Here is a 12205-nt window from a genome sequence, read left to right on the forward strand (position 1 = left end):
ACGTAATTACTTGTTGACAAAACTAGGCCAAGAGTTCAGGGTTCCTCATGCTAAGTTCAAAGGTTCTTTGAGGACCTTCACTTGTCCTCTGAAGCTGCTGTGATGAACTGTCCAGTTTATCAACTATATGTCCCCATCTGGGAATCTTCTCTACTCGGATAAGTCTTGGGGCACCCAGAATGATCCCCAGGCTCTGCCTCTGTCTCACATTGTCTCCATCAGGCTTCTCCCCTGTGCCTGAGCCTTGGTGTCCTTTCCCTTCCTAAGATAGACCTGGGGCAGCTAACTGCATCAGAGCTGTGCACCCACCTTCTCACAAGTGATGCACAAAGGGCTCTCACCCCATCCCAGAGCAATGAACTTGCATATCTGTACACAGAGGGGGTTGACAGAGAAAGCTGCCATGCCTTCTAGATCTTTAGCTCCTGCAACTTCTAAAGCTTATGCTTTCTTATCTTTTTTTTTTTTCCTACCAGAATCTAGAGCTATTATATGTGAAAGAGTGAATAGAAATGGAACTTATTTGGAGACTCAAGGCTAGATTTGAAGTCAAAGATGATTCAGGATAATACAGAGAACTAGAGAAAGGCCACAGGTAGGTGATGGATAAAAGAGAGCAGTGAAAGTGAAAAGTGAAAGTGTTAGTCATTCAGTTGTGTCTGACTCTGTGACCCCATAAACTGTAGCCTACCAGACTCCTCTGTCCATGGAATTCTCCAGACAAGAATACTGGAGTGGGTGGCTATTCCCTTCTCCAGGAGATCTGCCTGATCCAGGGATTGAACACAGTTCTCCTGCATTGCAGGCAGATTCTTTACCATCTGAGCCACCAGGGAAAAGGGCAGAATTCGGGGGAATACAGGATCATAGAGCTCACTTCTCTTATCCAACTGGTAGACCCTGGAGAATACAGAATGGAAGAACATGTGTGTGTATGTTGGGGTGGGGGTAGATTCCTCACATGTAGTTTATTTAGGTTTTATTCTTTTACTCTCTCAATTTTACATAATCATGAAAACTCTGCAAACCTCATTCTTATGGAATGAAGCAATTTGATTCCCATTTTGGGGATGATCCTATGTAAATGCTGAATACCTTTGCTGGTGACAAGTCCTTTGAGAAATGCATGCTCTAGTTTTAAACATTTCACTACATCTTTGATTATACTTCTAAATTCTTTGTGTTCAAAATAATTTTTCTTATTTACCTTTTCTGATCATGATCTAAGAGTTGGACATACATTTCCGTAAACAGAGTCAGTGGGACATACATTTCTATAAACAGAGTCAGTCAGTATTTAGAAGCAGTTTTCAACCACAGGAGATTTAAAAATAATTCTATAATTAAACCAGTAACACAAAAAGAGAGCTGATGTCTTTCATTTCTTCCATTATCAGCATCATAAAGGGACAAGATTCAGGAAACAATCATGTTTAAGTAGACCTGTTATTAAACTTCACATTTCCACTAAAGCTTAGGGTTTCTCTGTGTGCTAATTTTAATTATATCTTTTTAAAATACAGGTAACAGCCTTTCAAGAGGGAGGCAAGATAGGAGTTTCAAAGAGAATGGGAATTACTGATGTACAGGGAGACTTGAATCAGCATTCACAAATTTATTAGTGCCAGGCCAACGTGAGTAATAAAATAAAGATGCACTTGCTCACTAGACAGTTCACAGGTTGATAACATAACATTCTGCAGTCTGCTACACACATTAGAAAATAGTCTCTGTGTTTTCTTACTCTTTGGTCAAATGTGGGCCAAAAAAAACCACTCTTTCAATTATGCAGATTTGCTTTTTTCCCCTTGTCATGCGATTTCAAACACACTGGTGGAGGGTTGCTTTGATCAGTTCCCATCAGGTTTAACTAGAACAGTATTAGACCATTACAGTAAAGTTGCAGTTGATTTTTTACTACCTAGACAGAGTTAGGTACCTCCTGACACCAACAGGATGACTTTTTCCTCTTCTTAGCAACAAGAAAGCACAATATACCCTACTCATTGCTCAAGTGGACCTTAACAATCACTTTCAAGGGACATACCATTACTGAAGACTGAAGAGTAATATTTATCAACATTAAATAGACACTTGGTGAAATATGCATAAATATGTCTTCTTATAAACATAACATGAAATTAAATAGTTCAGGAACACAGACACCACTGAGTACAGTTCCACTGTTGTCAAAATCTGCTGTAAACACCAGCTCACACTGAACACAGAAGCAGCTTCTAACCTGGCTCAGGGTTCACGACAGAGAGACCCTGTACAGACAGAAGATTTCTCCTCAGCCCCCCGCCTCCCACCCCTCCCACTCCCCAAGCAGCCCCCACAAAGGGAGAAAAGGAACCTCAACAACTATAGCAGCAACACAGATGACAGCCAGAGCAGCGCCCCTCCCCTCCCCCAAACAGAACAGTTAGCATTTGGGTCAATTCAGAAGAGAACACAAAAACCACTTTTTAGAAGTGTGCTAAAGAAATCAATTTGCAGCAATACTTTTCAGAGTGTAATACTTTCTTCCGAGGATTTGGGACTTGCCAACCCCCACCTATTCTGGGTGAAGGTCACACAATGAACACCAGAAAGCATTGGTCACAGCAAAGTGACTAGAGGTTTAAGCCCTTTCGCATTTAAAGATGCTGAGTAGCAAAAAATCGAATCCTGTGTTCCTCTCTCGCCCTCATGAGGTCTCTTCTGCTTTGCCCCAGATAATGTTGTGCATGAAATTCAAATGTGACACTATTATTAAATTTTAAGCAGGTAAGATAGCAAAGGTTTTGGTTGGAAACATTCAGATTTGGACCATTAAATTCAAACCCACGGAGGTGACTCATTCTTTGGGCACAGAGGGGGCCCCCATTTGATTTAGCTTTGTTGAGGGTGTCAACAAAGGCAACAACTTACTCAGAATCTGGTCAGACCATGGTGCTCATCTGACTCACTAGGCTGACTGTCCTACACAGATCAGCCCAGAGAGCCTGGCTGCTGTCTGCTGCCTGTTTTCCAGGAAAACAGCCCTGGTTTCCAAAACGCTACTGGGTTTATTTCACTTTGACCTGTTAGGATCCTAGAGAAACTTTAGTCACCAAACTACTGAAAGCATCTATTGCCGGAGTAATTGGCCAGTTCATTAATTCCCATTATATTATATACATTATGTGTGTGTGTGTGGAACTCACACACATACACACACACACACACACACACACATATATATACATATATACTTATATATCTTTTATTTGTACGAAACTTGAACTGCACAAAACAGTACTTTGCAAGAATCAAGTCCACAAAGAGAGTTTCATGACACACCGATGAGAAGACAGGGAGCTCTACTGGGACAAGGAGGTGCTGTTTTGCACCGTATGAAAGAATTTCAGAACCATGGGTTCACTAGCCTGATGTGTTCCACGTGGGATCCGATGGACACTTTGGGGATCCTTGGAGAGCATGTGACAACTGGGCCATTTAGTTATGCTCACAGGGATTCCAGAGCTAATGGGAATTAAAAGACCCAGGCAGACCAATCTGGGTGTGTAGTTGCTACGAAAAAAATTATTTCCTTCTCTTTAAGAAAAACCAAAGTCTATTTCAGAATAAATTCCTTCATATTCAGTAATAAGCTTACTTATTTTTGGCTGAACAGGTATTTGACTTTTGATATTAAAATGGGTTTATTTAATGGACCAGGAAACAGGCAGCTTCTTTCACGTCTGGGTGATAAAAACATGTTTATCAGTGCCAGAGATGACCCCCACCCTCGCCTTACTCCCTCCTAAGGTTTGTGGGTTGATGTGTGCGTCTGGTGACGGCTATTGAACACACCCCATTCTACAAGGCCTGCTCAGGCACCCGCTTGTGGAAAATGACCGACTGTCTCTGCTGGTACTGCTGCTTGCGTCTCTTCCTCTTGTCACACTGACACAACAGCAGCATCTTGAAAGTGTTTCTGAATGTTTTGTTGCACAGCGCATAGCACACGGGGTTCACGGTGCTGTTGATGTAGCACAGCCAGTAGCCCAGATTCCAATAGGTTTTGGGGATGCAGCTGTCACAAAAGGTGTTCACCAGAACCATGATATTGTAGGGGGTCCAGGTGATGATGAAGGCAAGCAGGATGGCACTGAGGGTCTGGGCCGCTTTCTTTTCCTTGATGAGGGACATCCGTTTCCGCTTAGTGATCTGGCTTCTGGTCTTCAGAGCAAACCTCTTGGCCAGTGTAGCTTCCTTGAAGGACAGAGGTAGAGTGGCCGTGGTCTTCCCCACTGAGGAGCTGACATCAGAGGCCTTGGCTGTGTCCACGGCAGACTCTAACTGGATGGGAAGCTTGGAGAAGCTTTTCTGAAAGCTGCCTCCATCATCCATGCTCTGCTGGGCCTGAAGTTTGCTGGGTTTCCTCTCCAAGCCCACCGTCCCCAGCTCCTCCTCCGGCACCTGCAGGTTGTCTGATGAAGGTAGTTTGGTGGAGTTGAGGATGGTGCTGTGACCTGGGAGCTTGAGCACGATGGAGTAGATGGCTCTGGTCTCTGAACCAATGTCCTCCTCGTCGGAGGAGGCGGAGTTCTCCAGGGAGGCGGCAGCATCGTTGTTATTCCAGCTGTCACTGCTGCTGTGGTCTTGGTCCATCTGCTCAGCACTTGGCTTCCAGCTCTTGGTCGTGAACCAGAAGTGGCAGCGTCCATACTTCCTCCTGGCTGAGCGTTTCATGCTCTGCTGCTGGAGCTCATAGCTGCTGCAGCTTCGAGAACTGCCCGTGGGGTGGACAAAGTTCTCCGCCTCGGCCTCTGTTCCAGAGGCTTGTAGCCCAGCAAGTTCTTTGGTACGTTTTTCAGTTTCCTTATAGATCCTCCAGTATAAAATAGTCATGATGGTGACAGGCATATAAAAGGCAGCGATGGCCGTACCGAAGGTGATGGTGGGCTCGCTGAGGAACTGGATGAAACACTCCCCCGGAGGCACAGTTCTCTTCCCAACAAAGTATTGCCAGAACAAGATGGCAGGAGCCCAAAGGATGAAGGAGATGACCCAAGCCAAACCTATCATCACACCAGCTCGCTTTGTTGTTCGTTTGGCTCGGTACGTGAGTGGCCTTGTGATGGAAAAGTATCTGTCAAAGCTGATGACCAGAAGGTTCATGACGGAGGCATTGCTAGCCACGTAGTCTATGGATAGCCAGAGGTCACAGGCCAGGTTCCCTAACGCCCATCGGTTCATGATGATGTAGGTAGTAAACAGATTCATCGAAATGACCCCAATAATCAGGTCCGCACAGGCCAGACTTAAGAGGAAGTAGTTGTTGACCGTCTTCAGCTGCTTGTTGACCTTGAATGCCACTATCACCAGGATGTTGCCAATGATGGTCACCAAGGCCAGGACGCCCGTTAAGAATGCAATGAAGACCACCTGCCAGATGGTATGACCTCCGAGAGGGTCACTGGTGGTGCCATTTGGAGAGGAGAGATTCCCAGCTGCCCGAGAAATGTTGTAGCTGCCAAAGTGAGTAACCGTTCCTGGGGGCAGGCCTGTATCCGAAGGGCCGTGAATCCAGGAAGAGCTGATGTTCAGAAACAAGGGTGAGGTTGTATTGTTATTGTGCAAGGTCATGGTGACTCTCTGACATAGTCTGGGGAGAAAAGAGAAAAGATGGAGTCAGGACCATTACTGCCCTCACTGGATTTGTTTTCTGCATTGCATCCTCTAAAAGATATGGAAGACATATCACTGGATGATGTGTGTGCCCCCAAGGACTGTAGCCCGCCAGGCTCCTCTGTCCATGGGATTCTCCAGGCAAGCATACTGGAGTGGGTTGCCATTTTCTTCTCCAGGGGATCTTCTGGACCCAGGGATGAAACCTGGGTCTCCTGCACTGCAGGCTGAGTCTATATTCTGAGCCACCAGGGGCGCCCTATTAACATGAACCTGAGACGACCTGCACATCAGGTTCATTCTCTCATTTTAAAGATCATGAGCTGTCAACTTTATTTCGATAAAAACAAATAAATTAAATCAAGGTGAGGAGCACAGGGCAGGCACAGATTGATTTGTTCGAGGTAGCACAATTAGCTGGTGGCACGCACTGAGCTTTGTGTTTTTTCTCCACATTTTCCACATTTCTACAGACCACAAATACTTCCACATGATGGTGCTATCAAACAAAACTTCCTTCCTTCTCATATTTTGAAAAGTAGGGGAAATATGGTAGATGCAATTATGATATCCAGCACTGCTTTATTCTCATGCTGCATGAGAAGTTGATCTTTTTTTACTCATTTGCATTTTATCCACATGGGCATTTACCTATCCCAGGCTTTAGACATAAGCAACTCTAAGGCAATTCCAGCCATGTAAGCCTCAGTGGAATGAGCAACAACAGCAAGGGGGGAAGTAAGCAATAATCACGTCACTTTATATTTTCTCTTTGACACACAGTTAGAAAAAGGAATGGACTGGTTCTTTGTAATGGTTGGGAACAGTATACAAGGCAGCTATCTTTTGCTTGATAATATGCAGAACCCTGACGAGACTGTTCTGAACCTAACAGTCTGAACCAAACCAGTTCTGAATATTTCTAGTATTTAGATATGTTATCTCTAGTTATGAAAATGCATTTAGTACCATATGCAATAAACAGTTGCAAAACTAAAATTAGTTCTTTGAAAAAAAAATTTTTTTTAATTTGGCAGCACTGGGTCTTAGTTTCAGCACATGTGATCTTTTTCAGCTGTAGCTTGCAGAATCGTTTTTAAAGTTGTGACTTGTGGGATCTAGTTCCCTGATCAGGGATCCAACCTGGAGCTCTTGCATTGCAAGCAGAGTCTTAACCACTGGACCACGCGGAAAGTCCCAGTTCTTTTTTATTTTTTAATTTTATATTAAAGTTGATTTACAATGGTGTGTTACTTTCAGGTGTATAACAAAGTGATTCAGTTACGCATACACATATATTCATTCTTTTTCAGATTCTTTTCACATAGAGGTTATTATAGAATATGAGTAGAGTTCCCTGTTTGATATACAATAGATCCTTGTTGATTGTTTATTTTATATATAGTACTACATATATTGGAGAAGGCAATGGCACCGCACTCCAGTACTCTTGCCTGGAAAATCCCATGGATGGAGGAGCCTGTAGGCTGCTATTCATGGGATCATGAAGAGTCGGACATGACTGAGCAGCTTCACTTTCACTTTTCACTTTTATGCATTGGAGAAGGAAATGGCAAACCACTCCAGTGTTCTTGCCTGGAGAATCCCAGGGACGGGGGAGCCTGGTGGGCTGCCATCTATGGGGTCGCACAGAGTCGGACACAACTGAAGCGACTTAGCAGCCACAGCAGCAGCAGCCATACATATATGTTAATCTCAAACTCCTAATTTATCCCTGCCCCACCCACATTTCCACTTTGGAAACCATAATTTCTTTTCAAAATCTGTAAGTCTGTTTCTGTTTTGTAAATACATTCATTTGTATCACTTTTTTTTTTGCAATTGGTTCTGTCAATCACTTGTTACCAAAATAAATAAATGACCAAGAATGGTTATAATGAATACATCTCTAGTAAGACCCTCTGTACTGTCAGGGAAAGCCTTAGGTTGAGACCTGTTTCATCCTCTTAGAACCCCCAGGCTTGTACTTTCACATCACAGCTGACTCTGGGATTCTTATACCACCAATCTTTGTGGACTTTATTCAGTGAATCATTCCTCAATGAGTGTCATACCAAAAATTCAACATTTGAGAATCACAAAAATCTATTGAGACCACGGTCTACTGTGTTGTGGCTCTTGGTTAAAAGTGTTCAACTGTAAACGCTTACAGTGCAAATATGTTGATGCGTGCAAACGGTAAGAGTCCAAATTAAGCCTTTAGATGCTGCAGGCAGGGGCAGCTCTCAGAGGAGTGCAGTGAGGTTCATGGCACGCCTTATGGAAACAGCTTAAGGAGTAGCAGGAAGATTCTGGAGTCCCAAACGCATAGATTCGGAGCTTAGTTCCAAAACTTCCTGAGGGTGAGATCTTGGGTATTATTTAACCTCTTTGAGTCCCAGTTTCCTCCCTGAGAAATGAGAATGAAACATTTTGTGTAATGGAATAAATTAAACCTAGAATCCAATAGTAACTGGCCAAGAGAGTTTCTCTCTCATCAAAGTTGACTTAAAACTCTACATTCAGAAATCTAAGATCATGGCATCTGGTCCCATCACTTCATGGCAAATAGATGGGGAAACAGTGGAAACAATGACAGACTTTATTTTTTTGGGCTCCAAAATCACTGCAGATGGTGACTGCAGCCATGAAATTAAAAGATGCTTGCTCTGTTATGACCAACCTAGACAGCGTATTTAAAAGCAGAGACATTACTTTGCCAATAAAGGTCTGTCTAGTCAAAGCTATGGTTTTTCCAGTAGTGACGTATGGATGTGAGAGTTGGACTATAAAGAAAGCTGAATGCCAAAAAATTGATGCTTTTGAACTGTGGTATTGGAGAGTCCCTTGGACTGCAAGGAGATCCAACCAGTCCATCCTAAAGGAAATCAGTCTTGAATATTCATTGGAAGAACTGATGTTGAAGCTGAAACTCCAATACTTTGGCCACCTAATGCGAAGAACTGACTCATTTGAAAAGACACTGATGCTTGGAAAGGTTAAAGGCAGGAGGAGAAGGGGACGACAGAGGATGAGATGGTTGGAAGGCATTAGTGACTCAATGGACATGAGTTTGAGTCAACTCTGAGAGTTGGTGATGGGCAGGGAGGCCTGGAGTGCTGCAGTCCATGGGGTCAAAGAGTTGAACACAACTGAGCGACTGAACTGAACTGAACTGAAAGTACTTAGACCAGAGCTTGCTTATAGTACATGCTGCATTGAATTTACTTTGTTTTGGTGGTCAAAGAGCTCAACTTAATGCAATAATAAATGATAGAAGGAAATATTTATTAGACACTTCCTACATGGTACACATTTTGCAAATTGTCATATGTACTATCTTATTTAATTTAAAAATAACATCATTTTTAACAGGAACTTGAGACCCAGATGGTTAAGCAATTTGTCTAAGAATCAAGCTAACGAGTAAAGGTAAAGGGACAGAGATTCATCCCCAGGTAATCTGAGCCTATTGCCTCTTTGTTTAATTGTGGTATTCCTCTGCCTCACCATCAGGTCATCCACATAACTGTGCTGGGCTTAGGTACTCAGTCGTGTCTGTCTCTTTGTGACCCCATGGACTGTAGCCCCCCAGGCTCCTAACTTGTCCCTCCTAACTGGGTGCAATTCATTATATATCTCTTTAAAGTCTAATTGAAGACTATTTAAAGTGACCATATGTGGTATATATGTATTGTATGTATGCATATATGACTGGACATATGCAAGCACACACACCTTTACATTCATAAATACAATTAGATGCATTCATTTCAGCACCGTTTGCAATAGTAGAATTTTTTTTTTGGGCTCCAAAATCACTGCAGATTGTCAATTTCCAATGACAGGTAATCGCTGCGTTTTGCTTTTTTTTCCTTCAATTCCTTTTACTTTTCTGGGTTTTATTAGGTGCTGTCAGCTCATCTATATCTCTAGCTCCCTCTCAAAGGGATATCCATATTTAGGAAGGGCTACATGCTGTTTGGGGTACTCAACAGCATTTATGATTTCTTCCAAGGTATATAGGGATTCCCTGGTAGCTCAGCTGGTAAAGAAATCTGCCTGCAATGTGGGAGACCTGGGTTCGATCCCTGGGTTGGGAAGATTCCCTGGAGAAGGGAACAGATACCCACTCCAATATTCTGGCTTGGAGAATTCCATGGACTGTATAGTCCACGGGGTCACAAAGAGTCAGACACGACTGAGCGACTTCTGCTTTCACTTTCCAAGGTGCATATATGGAAAGTCAGTATGCTCTCCCTTCTCCGTGCAGATCCCAATTTGGCATAGTTCTAAAGGTGTTTGCCTTGGTACCTCCTCCACCCCACCTACAGCTACATATATGAGATCAGCCTTGTCTTTAGTGAGACACCTTTGCTCAGTGACCTGCCTCAGAAATTAATGACCACTCTTCTATTAGGGGGTTGAGGATGCTTCTCCAAAGTCCTCCACTACGTTTGTTCACATAAGGATTGTTTTTATTCTGTCACTCTTACTCACCATTTCTCTTTTTCAGACACCATACCCTTGCTAATTCTTTATATACAGACAACCCTCAGATATTTGACTTTATAATAGTATAAAAGTGATATGCATTCCAGCAGAAATCATACTTTGAATTTTGATGTCTTCTCCAGGTAAGTGATATGAGTTACGGGATTTTCTCATGATACTAGGCAGTGGTGGAGAGCCACAGGTCTGTCAGCCGCACGATCAAGAGCATAAACAACTGACATACTAACAACCATTCTGTACCCAGACAACCATTCTGGTTTTCACTTGCAGTACAGTATTCAGTAAGTAATATGAACCATTCAACTTCATTATAAAATAAGCTTTGTATGAGATGTTTTTGTCCAACTATAGGCTCATGTGAGTGAGTGTCCTAAGTAGGTTGAAAGTGAAGTGAAAGCGCAATCGCTCAGTCGTGTCCGACTCTTTGCGACCCCGTAGACTGTAGCCCGCCAGGCTCCTCTGTCCATGGAATTCTCCAGGCAAGAATACTGGAGTGGGTTGCCATTTCCTTCTCCAGGGGATCTTCCTGACCCAGGGATCGGACCCAGGGATCGAACCTGGGTCTCCCGCATTATGGGCACATGCTTTAACCTCTGAGCCACCAAAGAACCCCCTAAGTAGGTTAGGCTAAGCTATATGTTAGGTAGGTTAGGTGTATTACACGCATTTTCAACTTAACAACATTTTTAACTTACAATGGGTTCATCAGAAGTATCCTTATCATAAGTTGAGGAAGATCTGTGCTCTCTGAACAGCTTTTATATTCCCACCACCTTTTGCTCCACAGCTTCCTGGACACAGCAGCTAAGCCCCCTTGTCAGGGCTTCCCTGGCAGTTCAGTGGTTAAGAAGCTGCCTGCCAATGCAGGAGATATGGCTTCGATCCCTGGTCTGGGAAGATCCCACACGCCACAGAGCAGCTAAGCCTGTGCACCACAATTACTGAGCCTGTTCTCTAGAGCCTGGGAGCTGCAACTACTGAGTCCACATGCTACATCTACTGAAGCCCTCACGCCACAGTGAGAAAGCACTGCAGTGAGAAGCCTGTGTACCACAGTGAAGAGTTTCAGCCCCTGCTAGCCACAGCCAGAGAAAAGCCAGTGCAGCAACAAAGACCCCACTCAGCCAAAAACACATGCATAAAAAATATAGAAAAATGTCTCCTTGTCCACTGCGAGGGTGTGTTCAGCTGATTTTACGTTCTTTGCTTCATCTTACTCCCACCTCACTCCAGTCACTGGTGTGCTCTGAATCTCATGTAACTTTCTATAGCACCTTTAAACGTGCCTTAAATACTGAGTTTCCACTCCCATGTCATATGGAATTGATCACATCCTGCAGAACTATTTTCATCACTTATGCCATGCTGATATTATTATAAATAAATACCGTGGCTAATAATCCCAGTAATATCTTTTTATATAAAAAAGATAGTATATCAGTCTTCTTTCTTTCTCTTTTTTTTGCTTTTTATCGAGACCATGCAATGGATGTCTATTATTTGTCTTTCCTTCAGTCCTTCTTTAGGAAGTGGCCTGTCATCTACAGAACATATTTCTGGATGGGCATCAATCACATGGTTCTGATTCCTCTACCTTAGTTATGGGCCTGAAGAACATGCAAACAGGAGCAGTAAGAATACATTTGGGGAATTGATAGGGATGCTGGCAAGAAAGAGGGTAATTCTCTGTTCCTTGGGATTCTTGGGTGCTGCTGACTATTTATACCCACATGAAAAATTGGTGAAGCACCTAAACATATTGAAGGAGAGAGATGGGAAGGAATGCGAGGGAACAGAGATGGTCTGATCATGATGGCCTTTCAAACCTGGATCAAGCCATTCCTGAAGTCAGCCCACCACTTTGAATTTGCCAGTTATATAAGCTAACCGCTTCCTTTGCTGTCTGGTCTGCCTGAGAAAGGTTACTGGCAGCTGCACCTGGACCACTACTAGCTTTAGGTCATTAAGATCAGCGCTACTGAATTCAATAAGTCAAGGCTCTGCCTTCCATGGACTCACACCTTAGATGAGA

General features: G+C 43.3%; 1 protein-coding gene across 1 annotated transcript; it reads right to left on the reverse strand.

The window, feature by feature from the left end:
- Nucleotides 1-3843: 3843 nt before the first annotated feature.
- On the reverse strand, nt 3844-5616 carry CHRM3 (cholinergic receptor muscarinic 3). Its single transcript, XM_068982707.1, has one exon. The coding sequence runs from the start codon at nt 5614-5616 to the stop codon at nt 3844-3846; it is 1773 nt and encodes a 590-aa protein (XP_068838808.1).
- Nucleotides 5617-12205: the final 6589 nt, after the last annotated feature.

Source organism: Capricornis sumatraensis, chromosome 10 (genome assembly GCF_032405125.1).
Source record: "Capricornis sumatraensis isolate serow.1 chromosome 10, serow.2, whole genome shotgun sequence".
Classification (NCBI taxonomy): Eukaryota; Metazoa; Chordata; class Mammalia; order Artiodactyla; family Bovidae; genus Capricornis; species Capricornis sumatraensis.

Bases quoted from the DNA above. Each gene is read 5' to 3' on its own strand.
- CHRM3 (XM_068982707.1), bottom strand. From the start codon at position 5,616: ATGACCTTGCACAATAACAATACAACCTCACCCTTGTTTCTGAACATC.